The 19,085-nt window shown below is 40.0% G+C and overlaps 2 protein-coding genes across 3 annotated transcripts in view; one reads left to right on the forward strand and one right to left on the reverse strand.

Annotated features, from left to right (window-relative positions):
- Positions 1-1,223: 1,223 nt before the first annotated feature.
- slc44a1a (solute carrier family 44 member 1a) lies at positions 1,224-10,008 on the reverse strand. The gene is made up of 16 exons (XM_034080176.2): positions 9,772-10,008; positions 9,412-9,498; positions 8,768-8,910; positions 7,620-7,756; positions 7,333-7,426; positions 5,891-6,060; positions 5,228-5,317; positions 4,951-5,093; positions 4,504-4,690; positions 3,712-3,880; positions 3,424-3,580; positions 3,201-3,284; positions 2,959-3,096; positions 2,636-2,872; positions 1,945-2,019; positions 1,224-1,711 (listed from the first exon to the last, which is right to left on the reverse strand). Exons 1-16 carry the CDS (start codon positions 9,793-9,795, stop codon positions 1,688-1,690), a joined length of 1,959 nt encoding a protein of 652 aa, XP_033936067.1. The 5' UTR covers positions 9,796-10,008; the 3' UTR covers positions 1,224-1,687.
- Positions 10,009-18,373: 8,365 nt separating this feature from the next.
- Positions 18,374-19,085, forward strand: part of dlc1 (DLC1 Rho GTPase activating protein) — a 90,432-nt gene continuing 89,720 nt past the window's right edge. For both annotated transcript variants that reach the window (XM_034080236.2, XM_034080306.2), the window contains exon 1: positions 18,374-18,987. The gene's annotated coding sequence lies outside the window, so the exon portion shown is untranslated. The remainder of the gene's footprint in view (positions 18,988-19,085) is intronic.

Genomic DNA, 19,085 nt, shown 5'->3' on the forward strand with positions numbered 1-19,085 from the left:
CAGAGAGCTTTCACATCAATAACCTCGAAGCGCTTAGAGGTTTGATTGTTGCCTGGTCAATGGTGGATTGGAAAGGAACTGGAGGGGATGAGGCCGTAATCTATACATCAGTAGATTGTGGATACACTCATGGGGTTTCAGATGTATGGTCGGTCAGTCTACCTTCATGGTTAACATAAATATAACCTTCCAATTGTACACTTTTAAATTCTAGGAGGGAAAACAAATAATCACACACTTCATTTTGTATTTACCTATTACAATAGGTTGTTCAATACTTAACATGTAGATAACATACATTTGCAAGATATGTTTGAGATACCTGCAAAAAGTACAGCTAAAGTCAAAACTGGAGAAGATACGTGGAGGATATTCAGATACATTTAATCCCCCCAGAAGTAACCAACTGCTTTACATAGGTTTCATCTTTTTAAAGAACATTTGATTAGGTAATGAAATAATAAAAATGGCAAAACCATTAATTCTGATAATGTATTTTTGCTTAAATGGATTCAGAGAACTTTAAACGTGTTAGGCCTGGTATGAGGTTAACATGTAATTGTGTTCTCATTATGTTTGAAGGGAATGATGAGGATTCACAATGGAAGGGTCATTCATTTGAGAGGATTTGCTGCCCTCAGGTGGTGTATGTTAGACCTCACAGTTTCGTTGTCTAACTCTAATACAATGGTTTCTGTGTTGAACTTGAGAAAGATAGTGAGCAGATTAAATACAGCCTCTGATGGAAGAACAATCTAAATTGACATCATTCATTTTGTTAACACAACCTGTAACCTCTTCAGGAACCTGTGCTGCATTGTGCACATCAGATGGAGAGTCCGAACATTGGATGCATTCTGCTGCAGCTTCCCCTCTGTAACTTCACATCCAATATATTTACTTTCAATTAAATATTTCTGTCCAGCACCCCACCTTTTACACTTTATGTCAGCTGTCCTTAAGATTCAGGAACTTGTCAGTGACATCTTCAACAAATGTCAGAAGAATATTATAAACTCCACCTGAAAAAAATATCAAATTGGTTGTTCATATTTCTTATATTGCATTTGCACACCCTGTTAAAGCTGAATTCCTCAAATTAAAACCTTGATATGTGTATGTCTAAACTAGTTGGCTGCTCCCGACTGCCTCATTGTATAATTGCCAGGATAACTCTGTTAGACTTATGCAGGGTTTTAAAGATATGGCCAAAAGATCAAACACACTTTTGTTTTTGTTTAATGTATAAAATTGAGAAGTTAAAACAACTTGAATAGCCTTTGACAAAACACAGTTTTTCATTTCAAAATGTACACCACACCACTCAAACTAAAGCTGACATGAATTATGTAACGAAGAAAAACAAACATGTTAAACCATGTCAAATCGCTCATATCATTCAAATCTTATAAAAACAAAAACTCTGTTATAGGGAAAAATTACAATGTGAAGCAAACCTATCTAATAACACACACCTAAAAGAGCTTTAACATTATAGCCATTAGTGTCAAACTTAATATGTTATCATATAAAATTCAATAAAACCCAATGCAGCTTTTGCTCCGTGTAGCTTCTTTTTAAAGATTATTGTTATCTTATTGTTGTCCCCGGAGTGGTAAGCTGGTTATCTCTGAGTTAATATTTGGCATCTTTTTTAGTGTTTTTTTGCTGTCTTTCTGATGCTTGGTCAAGCAGAAGTCCCTCCACGTGCCTGTAAGACATTTTTAGAAAGAAATATTAACTCACTTTTAACCCACAAAACTCAAAGTATTACAATCACATACGCAGTGTGCTCAACTTATTTACTTGCTTGAATGAGACATGGTCCTAGTTTAATGTGTTGTTTTTGTTTGAATTTCACAAGGAGCTGTTTGCTTTTTACCGGACTCGGACAGCTTCCATAAAGCAAAATGCGAAGAAGACTACAAAACATTTCCAACTCACCATTGACTTCAGTTCCTGTCCATGTCCATCCCCAGGCTTGTACAAGCCACTTTTCTTACTGTTCTCAACATATTCCTGAGAAAGGAAAGAAAGAGTTGTAGATAAGATATTGTACCCTCATGTTAATTATAAGAATGTTATTCTTGTATTTTGAAAAGAAAAAAAAGTTCATAAATGTCAAAGATATAAAAAATGGTAATACCCTTTTTGGATTTCAATCAGTTTTTTTTAATATTCTAAAAGATTTTTTTTCTGTTTTCAAAGTCAGATTCAGCAACTCTGAAGCAAAACATTTTCTAAATCGCTTATTTTAGCCCAATGAGGGGAGATTTGATCATTAGCATCCACCTTTCAGAAGTGCTGTTTTAAACTAGCTATTAACTATTTTTCCATTATTGGACAAGGGCTGAGACAACTAGAGGGTTTTAGATACGTTTTCTAAATATTATTGAAATTTAAAAAAAGCTGTGGCAAAATGTGCCTATTATAAACTGATGAGTGACAAGAATTCTTCCTAATGCTCTTTTACGTACCACTTCAGAACTAATCTGCTAATAAAGGTGGTTCCTTCATGAGACTCATTGAGCCCGAAAACACAAAATGCTTCTCTCACACAAAAAGTGCCTTAATCTAGAAGTAATTATTGTTACTTCATTAGTTGTCAGCCTTTGTATCCCCTTTATGCCCTCACCATTAAGGCTTTGTCCATGTAGTACTCGCGTCCAGGACTACCATCATTGTACTTTGAGTCCACAGCAAAGCAGAGGAAGAGAACGTCCACCACATTCTCAAAGACCGAGAGGAAGCAGTGAGCCACCAGGAAGGCAAACACAGAGACGATGAGGAGGGGCAGGACCCACACGGTGTATTCCCGCTGGTAGTTCAGAGCCAGGACGCCGGCGAAGGCAGTACAGGCGACTACAAGCACCTGACAGAGTAGATATCCGACAAGTTAGAAAACAATAAGTTCAGTTCGATGTGGGCAATATCACAGAATATGTCGCTGTGCGGTACCTTTCCCAAAAAGAGGACAAAGTCGCCGACAGTGTTGATGGCGGCCACTCGGAGGGCATTCTCCACCAGGATGAGGAAGGCATCTTTGGCAGAGGTGCAGAAATTTGTGCTGTTGATGGCTGTCGCAGTGTAGGCGTTCTGAAATTAAGCGATGCAGACGTGTACACTGTAAATACTTTGGATCTTGTTTCTATTTTACAGTATAATAGAATACTTTCCTTCACCAACCTGAAATTACTTACTTGATTCAAGTACGCGAGACATTTCTCAAGACACCACAGACAGCAAATACAGCCTTTCAGCATGCAGCGGGCACAGGCGTTTTCCTATGAACAAAGAAGGAACAAACTTGATTAAAATGTATGTATTTTAAAGTTCAGATGATTGCCACTTACACACTCAACATAAAGTCATAGTACCGTTTTTTGCATTTTTAAATAGTCTTTGCATAATTTAACAGCTCACCTTTCCCTTGAGCTGGCTGTGTATATACATTAGGATGAGGCGAGGGATCTTAACAAGCGTGATGATGAAGGAGCCTTTGGCCAGAGTACCCAAATGGTATCGGAAGGTGCGTGCCATGGAGGAGAGGATGGGAGTTGCAGGCATCTGGGACTTATTCCTTAAGCAAATTAAAAAGAGAGAAATACATTATTGAAATTATACAGCCTAAAAACGGAATGAGCAAATAAACATGACAGCAGAGACAATAAAAACACTATAATAAATGTCTTCCTGTGGCTTCTTTCGTACCTTGTGAAGTAGTAGGTGACCACAGCTCCAGAGATGGTCATCTGCTGGAAGGCAAGTATGAACTCACTGATCCAGATGAGACCCACAGCGTGATACCACACCAAGTACTGGTAAGGCCCCTGCATCTGATATTCCACCAAGCCCGTAGAGTTGTTCTTCACTGCTGTCCCTGTGGAGGAAAACGAGCGGGAATATGGGATTGAGTCATTAAACAAAATATATAAATAGTTTTAATTGACTGTCCCTATGTCCTTTTGAGAATCCTACCTGGAATCATGGGCAACAAAATGGTATCTTTCTGATATACACAGTCTATGACTCTTAACGCATGAAAGACTACTTTGTCAACATTCTTCTTTATAAACTATTTCAACAACTAGTTCAACTCCGTTAAGAGAAAAAAGGTCAAACAAGCCAAGAATAAAATGTAAATAGTGTAAGCAATTTCTATCTATTTTAATTATTAATATAATATCCTACGTTTGTATATTAACAAAAAAGAAGGTTAGTAAAAATGAGCTGTAGAAAAGAGAAGTGGGAGATGAAGAGAGAAGTTATTTGACTCCATCCTCCCACATCACGAGACAGGCACAAGATTCCAAATGTGGGAGTTGAGTCATGCCACAAAAACAAGACAAAATGTCACAAGTGACCATTTAGTATTCTACTCGTTTGGGAATGTTACGAGCAACAGATCCGGGTGGTCTGTGTGCTTTGTACTTTTCGCAAGCATGTATACACCAATCCACATAAATCCGGGTACTGGAGCTCTCTGAAAGCTTTTGCTCTCACCTGAAGTCCCGAGAGTGAGAAGCACAGCGATCCAGTAGACCCAGAAGAGCATGAGGCAGAGGAAGGTCCAGAAAGGCTGCAGGGCCAGCAGAGGAAGATGGATGAACACTTTCCCAGCCACGTGGAACAGGGAGATGGTAAGAGCAACACGCTTCCTCATGAAGAACATCACAAGCAAGAGGACTACCTGGAGGTTCACACAAAGAAAGGATAGAAATATGGCAGAGGAAACAAATCTAAATATATCTTTAATGTTGAGAGGTATACATGTATTACTCCTGTTACGGTGTTTGAATCCCACTGACTGCTTAGCAATAAATAATGTATGAACCCTGTGTAATGTAACAAAGAGAGCAACTCTCGAATAATAATATTGTATATATAATATAATATATACTGTATCACCAAATACACCCATAAATAAAGTTCCTGTGCACCCAGTCATACCGTGAATATTGTAGCACCAATTGAATACACAAGCAGGGCTTTAACATTGTCTGATGCAACTTCTTTCCCAAATACTGATAGGGTGTTATTTTCAAGAGCCTTCCTGTGGTCCGCATAGAGCCACCAGAGGACGCCGGTCCCACCTGCAACCAATAGGAACGTGTTTAAATAAAACATGAATGTGCTAGCTGTCATCTTGTGTCGGCATAAGGTAATTGAGAGAGCCAAGATAAAACATAAACAGTGTTCAAATAATGATGAGGGTTCTGAAAATTACCTATGGAGCCGATGATTACTAGAATGGTTAGAATCCACATCAGTACTTTGGAAATGTAACGAATGACAACCATCATGATCAGGGACAGAACTGAAAAAACAAAAAACAGTGTTGATCAGGAGTAAACAACATTCCACGCATGGAAAACTTCAAATGTAAGAAATGTGCAGATTTTAGGGTACCTGTTTGTTGAAGTTACAATTTTGCTTAAACATGAATTAAACACACTTTTCAATTCAATATAGCTATGTGTTTGCATTTCATTTGAACAGTTACTAAATGAAAATCCCAGATGGTTGAATTTCTGTTCGGCTATAAATGATGTTGCCTTGACAATCAATCCAAACTAGAAAGATCAAATGATTAAAATAAAGGGAAATACAATTCACATGGGATCAGCTCTGTCTTTTTGCTTTTGGGAGGACTTAGACCTCAAATGAATGACTGTGGGCTAAACTTCAGTGGATACCATGGCAGCAACCACTCAGACATTTCCTGTTATTTCCATGACAAAAATAGCTTCACTTCCGAAGTAGTCTTCCTACTGAACCCTCATGAGCAATTGTGCAGGGAGAGCAGCAGAGTTATTATTTGTTTAATTCATTGGATGAAAATAATTCATGCTATGCCTTAAAACATTCTAGATGTAATCATTTGTAATACCTAAAGCCAGTAGACAGAGGCCCATGATGATCTCCTTGCTGGCCATCACCCCGGCGACGACCCGGCGCAGCACGCTGTTGTCACTGACGAATGTGACGAAGGCCTGGGCGAATTCAGCATAGCAGCCGATATCCGTAGGAATACAGCGGTGTAACAGGGGGACAGACTTACTACAAACATGAAGGAAAACATTGGTTAATTTATTTTTAATGGATAGTCGTTGAACCTTATCTTTTAATGCATTATTAATTTGGTCCTTTTTTGTATTGGAATGAGAGTATGTTTCTAAATAGCAATGCTAAAAAGATAGACTACTGCAACTCCCTCCTGGCTGGTCTACCTGCATGTGTCATCCGACCTCTGCAGCTCATCCAGAATGCAGCGGCTCGTCTGGTCTTCAAACTTCCTAAATTCTCCCAACCCCACGCCGCTCCTCCGCTCCCTCCACTGGCTTCCGATAACTGCTAGAATCCACTTCAAAAAACTGGTACTTGCGTACCATGCTGCGAATGGATCTGGCCCTTCCTACATCCAGGACATGGTTAAACCGTACACCCCAGCACGTGCTCTACACTCTGCATCAGCCAAACGACTCGCTGCACCCTCGCTGCGAGGGGGACCCAAGTTCCCATCAGCAAAAACACGTGGGTTTGCTATCCTGGCTCCAAAATGGTGGAATGAGCTCCCCATTGAAATCAGGACGGCAGAAAGCTTACACACCTTCCGGCGCAGACTGAAAACTCATCTCTTTCGACTTCACCTGGAGCGATAGAATGACTAACAAATCAATCAATCAATCAATGTTTATTTATATAGCCCAATATCACAAATGTTACATTTGTCTCAGTGGTCTTCACAGTGTGTACAGAATATCAGTATGACAATACGACACCCTCTGTTCTTAGACCCTCACATCGTACAAGGAAAAACTTCCAAAGAAAACCCAGTTTAAAGGGAAAAATGGGAGAAACCTCAGGGAGAGCAACAGAGGAGGGATCCCTCTCCCAGGACGGACAGACAAACAAAGAACTGCTAACAGAGCACTTATATACTAATAAAGGACTGGCTTATCTACAGCCAGTTGAGTAGCACTTGAAATACTTGGCTCTTTGAAACCTGATGTTCTTATATGATTCTGTTTTCTTCAAGGTTGTGTCTTCCTGGTCGAATGCACTTATTGTAAGTCACTTTGGATAAAAGCGTCAGCTAAATGCAATGTAATGTAATGATACCACAAATCAACATTTAAAAAGACAATACCCACATCGACCTTACTGGATGTGCCCTTTTATCTTAAAAATAACAATATTGGAACAACACCAATTTATTGTAATAAAGGAAACAATTGGTGTTTGTAGGAACGCTATCTTGTCCAGTAATAAGTAAAGGACTTGTTGGTGAATAGATATTTAATCAAAACCTAAAAAGAAATGCTTGATTACCTTGGCAGGACAGGAAGTTTGGGACATTTAGTCGATCTATCTGCATGGCTTGTGTATCTTGTTGGAGATATATCATAGGAGCAGAGATGAGATCCTATAAACCGAAAAAAAGAAGTTAGATTATGTTCAGTTTTATGAAAGTATTTGAGACTGGTTTGCAATGATTCATAATGGTATTGAATGTTTATCCCATTTATTCAGAGAATTATTCATAAATAAATATATATGTGTAAATAAATGTAATACACTGGACAACCCTTTCCCAAAAACAGTTGTTTTTTCCTCACCGTTATTCAGAGCAAAAAGCTTTACATCATTGTAACTTTGCAGTTCAGCAGCAGGACATTTGGAGACACACAGGGCAAGCGACTTGATCTTCCTGTTGATTAAATCAAGGTTGCAAGGGTCTAGAAAGAAAACATACCTGATGAGAAGGGGGAAAAAATCAGGTTAGTTAACAGGTCAAAACTAATTGCTGCCACATCCAATAACAAACACTTCCCATATGAACAAAATATAAGTATATTTGGTTATTAGTATGCCAGTTGGGACTGTTTTCCTCTTTGCAGAAAATGAAAGATGGTGACATTTACTATCCTGTCGCACAGATCTGTCTTTGTGGCCAAAACGCCTTTTTGCCAAAGCCTCCATGGGCAATCAGCCCATCAATAAAGCATGACCCATTGTTCGAGTAAAACTGGGCCTACAGGCTGCATGCTGATGGAAAGCAACTGCCCAAAAGGAAAAATAAAATCAAAGACTTTCACATAAACAATGACTAGAGAAAGATTTGGAACAATTCTGTTTGGGCGATACAAAAAAACACATTAACCTTGTCTGTCTAATTGAGAAATTATTAAAAGAATGAAGAAATGCCCCTAAAGTATGCTATTCAATCACATATTGTATATCAGAAATGTAAGCAGCAGAGCACAGTGTGACCATATGTCAGTGAAGTTCGGTGTTCCTGATATTAACCTACAATAACCTTCAAACTTTTCTGGACGCAAGAAAAACCATGTATTTTACTTAATGTCAACTTTTGTCTAAGAGAGAATCTTACTGCTATTTGGAAATGTAATTGTTAAGTGAATATATGTAGGTCGTTGTCTGGATAGCTCAAAGATATCAGCTATGTAAGCAAGAACGGAAGATAAACTGTTTACAAATGCAGTAACCGATTGTTTGTGGAAAATTAGATTAGGATTATGTGATGCAATCCTTGCATGCAAACATGTAATACTGAACGCCTTCTTATGTGCCACCAACACTAAACTGCAGGGCAAAAGAGGTCACAACATTTCTCTTGAATATGTAAACAAATGTTCCGTCACTGTAGGGGATCTAATAAGGAAAAGAGATCAAATAAAATTACTTGAGGGACAGCATGAGGTTGATGCAACATATTTAAAGGAACATATTTGATGAGACTAACTTGTTTTCAGTCATGTCCCGGCCACTGAGAGGTACTCCCTCTATCTTGGTGTTATTCTTTCCACAGGTGTTTCCATAACTGTCATATCCTCGGACCAGTCTGCTGGCAGCTCCTGTGGCGATGGGGTAGCCACAAATAAACGCCTGCAGATGAAACAGATTTCAACAGCTAATGTTAACTATGCAGGATAACATGAAATACACCAATTTAGTATTTTAATTACAAAATTGCACAATGCAGCAGGTTACTTTGACAACATTTAAAATCTAAATGATATGGGTTTTCATTTGCCAAAAATGGAGATGTTTGTATGAGATTAACGTTAAAGTAATGCCCTATAATGTAACAGCCCTGAGATCAATCATAGCCCCATGAAGGTTAACCTGATCAGTTTTTATTGAGACTGTTTTAGGGAGTTGTTGACTCGATTTTGTATATTAAATCATATATACATCTCATCCACAATTATGATAACATTGAGTCAACAATCAAGTAGTACAAATGTTCAATAAAAACTGAAAACAATAATGGATACAGCATCTACTGCTGTGATTTGGCTTTGCTGTTTTGTTAAAAAAAATCACGCGTTGAGTTAACGTAATTAAATGGCGTCTCAATGTAAATGCACATAGCTAAAAACTTACCATGCCAGCACCAAACAGTATGAATATGAGGAGCCATGGGATGTCCGTGCAGCTGCGCTCCTCCAGCGGTTTCCAGTCTCGTTTAATCTGCCAAGGCATAAATAAAAGACAACAAAAGATTAAACAAGATATAATTAATGCTGTTTAGTTGTAGCTCCTGCGATGCAGTTGCCTCCCAGCTGCACCGAGATCTGCAGACAAATCAATGAGTTGTTGTTGCTGCTGCTGTAAAACAAGCTGCTGCACTGCTGAAGTGACGCTATTGTTCACACGTTGTCTACACAAAATCCTCTGCGGTTTGGAGTAAGGATGTTAAGGTTCAAAGCAGAAATAAGTTTCATTGTATTGTAGCTAACTTACCTCGGTGCTGCTGCAGCATCCCATTGTAAACAACTTGAGCTAACTTTGACGAAAACAAAACTTTAAGTGCCTTTTTCGGTAAACGTGTTCACCTCATTTCTCTTTTGCTTTCTTTTTTCTATTTCTAACAATATACCGCTCGCAAAAAATATACAGCTTTGTTGGTGACCTCTTCAATTCAGAAACTAACGCCCATAAAATAAACTCCGTTGTTTCAGGTAAACGCGGAAGAAGCCAAAATTCTCACGTTGCGTTCAAGGGCTTTCAGAACTATTTGAATCATATTTAAAGAAATACTGCGATATCGCGACTAATTTAATTTAGGTTCTTGTTGTTTTCAATGGTTCACGTTGCATTTTTGTTTTAGTTTATTTTCCACTTGACTAGCGTTGTGAAAACATTGACAATTATACACCTTTTAAAACAGAACAGCTTAATTTTAATGCAGGATTTAGGAAGTTACAAGTTACAGTGAAAGCAGCATAGCTTTAGATTGGAGGCATGTTGACAGCACACACGTGTTGAATGTGGCGCCGTTTGCTGGAGTAATGAAGTAATGAATGCTAACTGCGAAGTAATGTGGATGAACATACCGGTAAATAGTGTCCGGACTCCAGAATTGTTTCAAGAAAAAGCAGGAAATGTTCTTAAAATACACATAAGGCTTAATTAACTAAAATGAACAACAATTAAGGAGATTATAAATGTGCAAGCTTAACTGCCTGCCACACTACAGTTGCAATGTCACCCACAAAGGTGAGTAAGATTCAGTTTAAGACTGTCTTTGCCCAAGTTGTAAAATGTGTTTGTAACAGTTTGTTAGCCTACGTTATTCTCAATCCGTCATGTTGGAAGTGCTTATTCCTTTGTATAAATCGAAACTCAAAGTTTAGCAACATCCCTGCTAACTTATTGCTAGCCGTTAAATTAGTTTCACATTGAAATAGCAAAGGAGAGGCTTGACAATACGTTTGAGTGTCACTAACAATGACCACCACACAATACACTTAACCTTACAACTATACATGTCCTAACAACTGAACTAACGTGCATACGATAAGCTAGCCACAGTGCTTAGGCTAGCCTATACAAATGTAGAATTAAACATAAACTACCAGATAGTTGCTTCTTTACATGTCTCTCCCTATCGCCCCACATGTATTCATATAAGGTTTTTTGTCGCCATCTGCAGTCTGAGTCATGTTATTACAGTCCGTTTCTTAATCACATGCTTATTATTTGATTTATTACAGACTCTCAGACATAGTCCTGCTGCTGGGGAACTACAGGGCTTCTTCTTTGCTCAGAGACATTTGAGTAGGGATACCTGCTGGAAAACAGACTGCACTGCATGTGATGAGAGCTTTAGGGAGGCACGTCTATTCAAAAGCAAAGGTCAGTGATCTGCTAGTTGAATCTTGTCTCTGTGTTGTATCTTTAAACACCTTTTTATATTTGTGGAATCATCATAATTTTTGTCTCAGAAAAAGCAGTTTCTGCCCTGACACATTTGATTGGTGTTCCATGCTTGAAGTTGTTTCGAATTACTATTTTAAAAGAATGTAACTATTTGTGACTCTGCAGCTTGTAGTACCATATTTTTCAAGAAAACAACACCCCCTGCCTTCTGCTTTTCAAGACGTTTCTTCTCCTCATAGTGAAAGTTTCCTGAGCTGTACACTTCCTGAGTGGGCTGAATGTCAAACAGTTTCCTGAAGAAGACGTGTCTTGCGTATTATTGTCCTTTTTGCCCATTTGACACTATATAGATTTCTACTGCATATTTACCTACCAGAAGGGAAGGTAAATATTTAACTTCGGAAGTCTTATTGGGAGTCCTCAGTGTTTCCCCACACAGAATTTGATTCTATTTGTGGGGGCACCGCACCGCACCGCAACCGCACCGGCAAGAAAAGCCAAAGGCCCCTTAACCTATTCGGGTGGCCCACGCATCCACCCCCCCCCTCAAATAACAAAATACAAGCGAGGTCATGGCTACTGTAGCAGACAAAGTTCTTGTTGCTCTGTGTTGCGTTGTTAATGAGTGAGACACACCAAAGTTGAGGATCTGTGGGGTTGATTCTCCCAAAAATATAATTTACAATTTAGGCATTTAGCAGACGCCTTATTCCAAAGCTACTTACAATGACCAATTACAGGGACATTCTCCCTAACTGAGGGATAAGTGCCTTACTCAAGGGCACACTAGTGGTGGTGTTCCAGGCGGGATTTGAACTCACAACCTTCTGATCATCAGCCTCACTATCGATTAGACCACCAAAAGAAAAAGAATACTCTTTATGAGATCTATTTGTCGTGGACGATATTTAATTGTGGCGGCCCGCCACAAATGAATCAATGTATGGGAAACATTGGTCCGTATTCTCTGACAAGTGCAACCTTTTTGCAGGATTGGCTCCTAATAATAATCCCAATTAAAACAATCAAATGTTCAGACAGATATATGCACATTCTCCTCATATAATACAATGGCTGTTATTGTGTCAATGAGTGTATAGTGAACTCTGCACTGTGACAATATCTGAGTGAACAAGGGCAGATGTTTGGCAATTACATTTGGAACCAAAATGCAAGCTGACATGGAGGGGAAACGTAAGTGTTCAGAGGTCTCTCTCATCATATGATGAAACAGCTCCTTCTGGCCCCTCATCTACTGACTCTTCATCTCAAGTATTTCCTGCTGATGCTGCTTTGGCAACGGTGTCCAAGGACAACACGTTTTCCTGGATCCCTACTGGAAGAGTCAATGCCAACAGAGCATATGTTCAGCAGAATCCCAGCTGGGCGGGGGTTTAGTGCGTCACCATCTTGGCCTCAAAAGGTCTGGTCCACTCTCAAGAATCATTCCTCATAAACAACAAGACAAGAGGATAAACATTGTTTGTCTGTCCTCAGATGCTTTTAAGATGCAAACTGTTAGAATATGTTGAACTTTGGAGGATTTGATGAATTCCATAAGGCAAATCATTTGGAGTATCTACATTGCGCCTACATTTCTTTTAGTTTTAGTTTTCAAAAGAGATCGCAAGGTTGCCGATAAATTCAGTTTCACAATAGATTATCTTATATTTTTATACAAATTGTGCATCTTACAAGATTTTCCTTTGCATTACATTGCATTTAGCTGACGCTTTTATCCAAAGCGACTTACAATAAGTGCGTTCGACCAACAAAATACAAACTTGAAGAAAACAGAATCATATAAGTACATCAGGTTTCATAGAGCAAAAATATTTCAAGTGCTACTCAACTGGCTTTAGGTAAGCCAGTCCTTTATTAGTATATAAGTGCTTTGTTAATAGTTCTATTGCTCGAAGTGGAGTCGAAAGAGATGAGTTTTCAGTCTGCGCCGGAAGGTGTGTAAGCTATCTGCTGTCCTGATGTCAATGGGGAGCTCATTCCACCATTTTGGAGCCAGGATAGCAAACCCACGTGTTTTTGCTGATGAGAACTTGAGTCCCCTTCGCAGCGAGGGTGCAGCGAGCCATTTGGTTGATGCAGAGCGGAGTGCACGTGCTGGGGTGTACGGTTTAACCATGTCCTGGATGTAGGAAGGGCCAGATCCATTCACAGCATGGTACGCAAGTACCATTATCTTGAAGTGGATTCTAGCAGTTACCGGAAGCCAGTGGAGGGAGCGGAGGAGCGGCGTGGTGTGGGAGAATTTAGGAAGGTTGAAGACCAGACGAGCCGCTGCATTCTGGATGAGCTGCAGAGGTCGGATGGCACATGCAGGTAGACCAGCCAGGAGGGAGTTGCAGTAGTCTAGGCGTGATATGATGAGAGCCTGGACCAGAACCTGCGTCGCTTTCTGGGTCAGCTGGGGACGTATCCTCCTGATGTTGTAAAGCGTGTATCTGCAGCAGCGGGTTGTAGCAGCTATGTTTGCAGTGAAGGACAGTTTTTTATCTAGGATCACACCCAGATTCCTTGCAGCCTGAGTCGGGGAAACAACAGACGTGCCGATGTTGATTGTTAGGTCAAGAGTGGGACAATCTTTTCCCGGAAAGAAAAGCAGTTCAGTCTTGTCAAGGTTGAGCTTGAGGTGATGAGCAGACATCCACTGAGAGATGTCAGCTAGACAAGCAGAGATGCGTGCGACGACCTGGGTCTCTGAGCGGGGAAAGGACATGATTAATTGGGTGTCGTCAGCGTAGCAGTGGTATGAAAAACCATGCGGGCTTATTATGACAGATCCGAGCGAGTTTGTGTACAAGGAGAAGAGGAGGGGACCAAGAACAGAGCCCTGAGGGACCCCTGTAGTTAATTGACAAGGGTCGGACTCCGACCCTCTCCAAGTAACCCTGTAGGTGCGGTCTTTGAGGTATGAGGTGATGAGGGAAAGTGCAGAGCCTGAAACTCCAAGTTATTGGAGAGTGCGAAGGAGGATATGATGGTTCACCGTGTCGAATGCAGCAGACAGGTCCAAAAGGATGATGACAGAGGAGAGGGAGGCTGCTTTAGCAGTGTGCAGTTCCTCAGTGACAGCAAGGAGGGCCGTTTCTGTGGAGTGACCTGCCTTGAAACCAGACTGGTGCGGATCCAGAAGGTTGTTCTGATGGAGATAACAGTGCGTGGTACATTTGTTCCTTAAAATTTAAGGAGGTCAAAAGCAAAGTTAAACATCTGCTAGGTAAACCAATTGAAGAATAGCAGAGGGCCACATGTTTTGAATATCAGCCTGTGAATCACTTACTGCCACATTCAATGCTAATGTGCATGCGAGTGTTATGTCTATGCCTGTTTGCATTCCTTCACACTTTTTAGGGCTGCAGAAATGTGGTTGTAGGGTTACGAGGCATTTGTTTGAGTCAGAGTCCACAGATGAAATCCAGCTGTTGTTGCTAACTAGCCCTGCCATAATTCATATAGGACTGTCTGTTTGAGATGCAGGTAGATTGTTTTAGCAGAAGTAGTAATATCTTTATTTGGATATAATGACTGCTTAAATAGGATGTAAGGATGTTGCATTTCTCAATTCCAAAGCACCCAATATGATATGTTTTAAAGAAGATAAGGATTTGGAAGGAGAATCAAGGCATTTTTTCTTTATAAAGCCCGCAATTACAAGTCACAAATTTGCCTCAAGGGATTTGAAATCTGTACAGCATATGGCATCCTCTATCCTAAGTTGTTTGGTAACATAAAATAAAACTTCCAACCAAAAAAACGTTTTAATGTTTAGACAAAATGAAAGGAACTTTAGTAGGAGCGACATACTGTAATAGGGATGTATAGATGTCTTTACATGGTAAACATAAAACCTTGTGTCCATGTGTCTTAAAAGCAGGATACAAAAAAATTGGATATTTTAATCAACCAAGTATTTACAGGAATTTGGTGTCTTGAATATAGTAAATAAAGGCAAAATAATTGGAACTTTACCAGACAAGGATGCCCCCCCTAGAGAATTGAGTTGGATGTTAAGATACTGCACAACATGTTACAGTATTAAACAGCGGACACACATACGAGGACACACACACACACACACACACACACACACACACACACACACACACACACACACACACACACACACACACACACACACACACACACACACACACACACACACACACACACACACACACACACACACACACACACACACACACACACACACACACACACACACACACACACACATCCTCTCACAAGAAGATACATTTGATTATTTCAGCCTGGAGATTATTATGGTCTGTATCCTCAATAACTCTTACTTCCTGTTCCCACGGTACCAGTCCCACTATAACCCTCGGCCAGTAGCCAAGACCCCCTCGGTTTCTCCCACGACTACTTCTTGCATTTAGACCCAGATGATTGAAAAACATTTCTTAATTTAGACACCATTGGAGCCCTGAACTGTCTGTTTAAACTGTCTTTTATAGCATCATCTGCAATGCGATGTTTCATTCAGGTATATTGCAATTGCTCAAGTTCCCACCCAGGCCTCGAATGCTGTCAGTTAAACATGCATGACTCTTTTCAAAAGGAGTTGTAAACCACAGGGTACAGCAAGTGACAGGAAAGGCTTGCAATGATCTTGGTGTGGTTGGTTGATGTTCATTTTTAGATCTTCAGATGAGATTCTGGCATTTTGATTAGTTTTTCCTTTAGTGTAAATGAATCGAAGATCCGTTTTTACAACTTTGCATAACCAGTAGGCAAGTACAGTAGAAAGAAGTTATTTAAAGAAGCCTAAAAATGGGTTTAACATCTTCTAAAAACATCTTCTCAAAGCAGTCTTTGTGTATGCAGGACTTAAAATGACTCAGTTATGGGAGGGATACGTTTTTCTTCCTATAAGCGTCACCTACATTTTCCTACATGGGCAAAGAGTCTGTTCTTCAATGCCCATGATTTAGACTGGCTTATTTTTCCAATAATAAACTATATCAGTGAGGAATGTGAGGCTGTTTCCTTTGGACCCTCACTGCTCTACTTAAGAAGCCGAGTGGTCGAACAGTGGGGGATTATAGGGTGAATCATGAATGGGTCTTTCTTAACCATGGATGTAACTGCTCTAAACATGTGAGCAAGGATGCTGCATGCCTGTTCATGCTCGCCCTCTGTGATGCGGGCCTAGACAGAGTCTGGACTGTAGCGATGACTCTTAAAGGAAAATAAATATTCTGAACTGACTTTCACATACAGGACATCGTCATTAACATTCCAAAATAGAAAGCACACACATTATCAAAAAAATAACAATTCAGATAAAATTGCTCCTCTATTATCCAATGAGGTTTTGTGAAATGTTGTGGGAGTAAGGCACAGTGGGAAAAGACAAGTATACTATAAAACCAAATGACCCCCTGTGATATCTTTTTTTTTTGTATAACTTTAACGTAATTTCAACGTCAAGTATCCATAAAATCACAACTGAAGGGTTTGCAATCTTTGCATGGTTGCATTCCCTCAAAGCCCTGCTCTGCCTCACATGGATGTATAGAATGAAGGCATTTTTCAAGCTACATTTTGTTTTAATGTTCCAATTATAATGCTTCAGTTACTCTTGCAGCTCACGCACAACCGCAGCTAGGGACATTGCTGATGGGCATTTAGTCTAACACATGTTGTTGATTGAACATGTGTTTGCACAGTGTCACTGAAGGATCAGATAGTGACGTAGACCAGTTGCCCTGTGGCTGCGCACAGTGATTGTAAGTGCGTAGAGCCTAGCATTTTAGATTACAGGCCTGTGTTGGATGTCCACAGGAGGTAATGAGTGGATAGCCTGAGTCATGCTCTGTGTCGCCCTCTGCACTTCAATCACCAGCCATATCCACATAGAAGCTACTGTGACCAAAGAGATCTGCACTTCGTTAAACTGCACTCGGCATAACCACAGAGCGCATCATGTGACGCGCTACAGAGGAGGCTTGTTGAACTTGGATCCTTCTCCTTGAGTACGACCATCTGTGTCCCTTGAGAGCCAACATTGACGACGGAGTACATTTTCCCAGCTAGGCCCCTAAGAAAAGACTCATCCAGAGCCTCACCTCACATCTGGACGACCCAGAGGTTAGAGGCCAGGGTTGCAGGGATAGTGGAAGGGGGCTTCATTTCGGTTCTCTTGTGCTCGTATTGTCCCTGTTGCTTTGCAGCATTCCTCTTTTTGTGCAACTGACCCTAGGGAAAAAATAGTCTTCATACATTTGGTCTTAGCTTGAGTTTGTAAACATTAGGTGACAATATGGAAATCTAGAGTTAAGGTTTTCAACTGGTTAACGGGCTCTGCAAAAGGAAGTCTGTGAAATATTAAATTGTTTTACAACCCTGCTTCAATCTAACAACAAAAACAAAATTAGCCGATTACGTTTGTCTTGAATTGTATTAGTGTCATTTTGTGTAAATATCCTTGCCTTTGCCTTTTATCTCACGAGGCTCAAAAAAATGATTACATGAGGAAACACAATTCTGACATTCGGGTCCCTTAATGTTTTTTTGGTTTCTAATAAAACAAAGGTATCATATAGGACCTTTTGAGAAACACATTTTTAAAAAGGGATTTAGAATATATTGTAACTTTATATTTATAAAATGCTTTCTCAAAGCATATCTGTAAAGATAACATATTTTTTTACTTTTTATTAGCACTAGTGTATTTTGTTAAGAGTGTTACAAGATGACCAAAATTAAATAAATTAGGCATGCCTCAAAAATAACTGCCAAACATTAGAGCAATCTCTCTTGGCCCGCAGCCAGAGATCTTGCGAGGCAGCCTGTCTGTTACTAATCCAAACCAACTGTTGCTAGCCTTGCACAGCTTAATGAAATAGCATGCTGAGGGCAATGCAAGAAAAGTCCACTGAGTAGAGCAAAGGGACAAGTTGTGAGCAACCAAGCAGAGTGGTTCTAAAATAGTGAAGCGCGAGAGTACATTAGAGGCGGCCGAAGTGAATAAATGCGCATAGTGTACTGGGGGAGTTGTGAGACGGGGGATGGGACTCCAAGGATGTGAGTCAGATTCCCTGTCAAACCAGCGGGGAGGAGACCTGATGAGAAAGGGATAGAACCAAGGAGAGCAGGGGTGGAGTGGGGGAAAGAAAACCCGGCCCCTCTTACACTAGCCGACTCTTCGGCATTCAGCGTCAGCAAAAACCCTAATGTGATCAAGATGGAAGTTGTCTTTGGACTTTTCACTGCTCCCCGGCTTTCTGCCTGCATTTGGGGGCTTTACTGTTTTTCCGACAGCTTTACAGCCAAGATTCTGACTGGAGTCCAGAAAACGTCTTGCATAAACTTAGACTAAGGACTACTTACAAAATAAAACGGATGTCGAGTCACTTGGAAAGCGATGGATTCATATTTCCCAAATAAAACCTTGCTCGTTTTCAACGGATGAATGAAAAGCCAACTTGCGACACATCTCTAGATAACTGTACTGGAAGCAAATAGTGGATCTATAATCTATTTGCTGGATTATCACCTGTTTTTAATTTCTCAATACAAAGCTACTGGATTATATTTTACAACACTGAGTCATTTACAAGGAGTAAATACCTTTGCTCGAGAATTAAATATTTGAAATGTATTGAAGTGTCAGTTTGGCAGTTCGACAGCAAGCTGAACAGTTTTGGGACATTTGATGGAACCTTCCTTACTTACCTAATAACCCGGAGCAGGTTCATGACAGATGTTGCAGATGGGAGTTGGTGTTATCCGACTCTTTTCCTGAGGAAACAAAAGGTGAAAAGATTACTTTTATGGCTAAAGAAAGTTTTAGACATATTAAAAAAATGTTATTAATGATAAATAATCTATATTAAAACTAGATTAGATATATA

This window comes from Pseudochaenichthys georgianus, chromosome 1 (genome assembly GCF_902827115.2).
Source record: "Pseudochaenichthys georgianus chromosome 1, fPseGeo1.2, whole genome shotgun sequence".
Classification (NCBI taxonomy): domain Eukaryota; kingdom Metazoa; phylum Chordata; class Actinopteri; order Perciformes; family Channichthyidae; genus Pseudochaenichthys; species Pseudochaenichthys georgianus.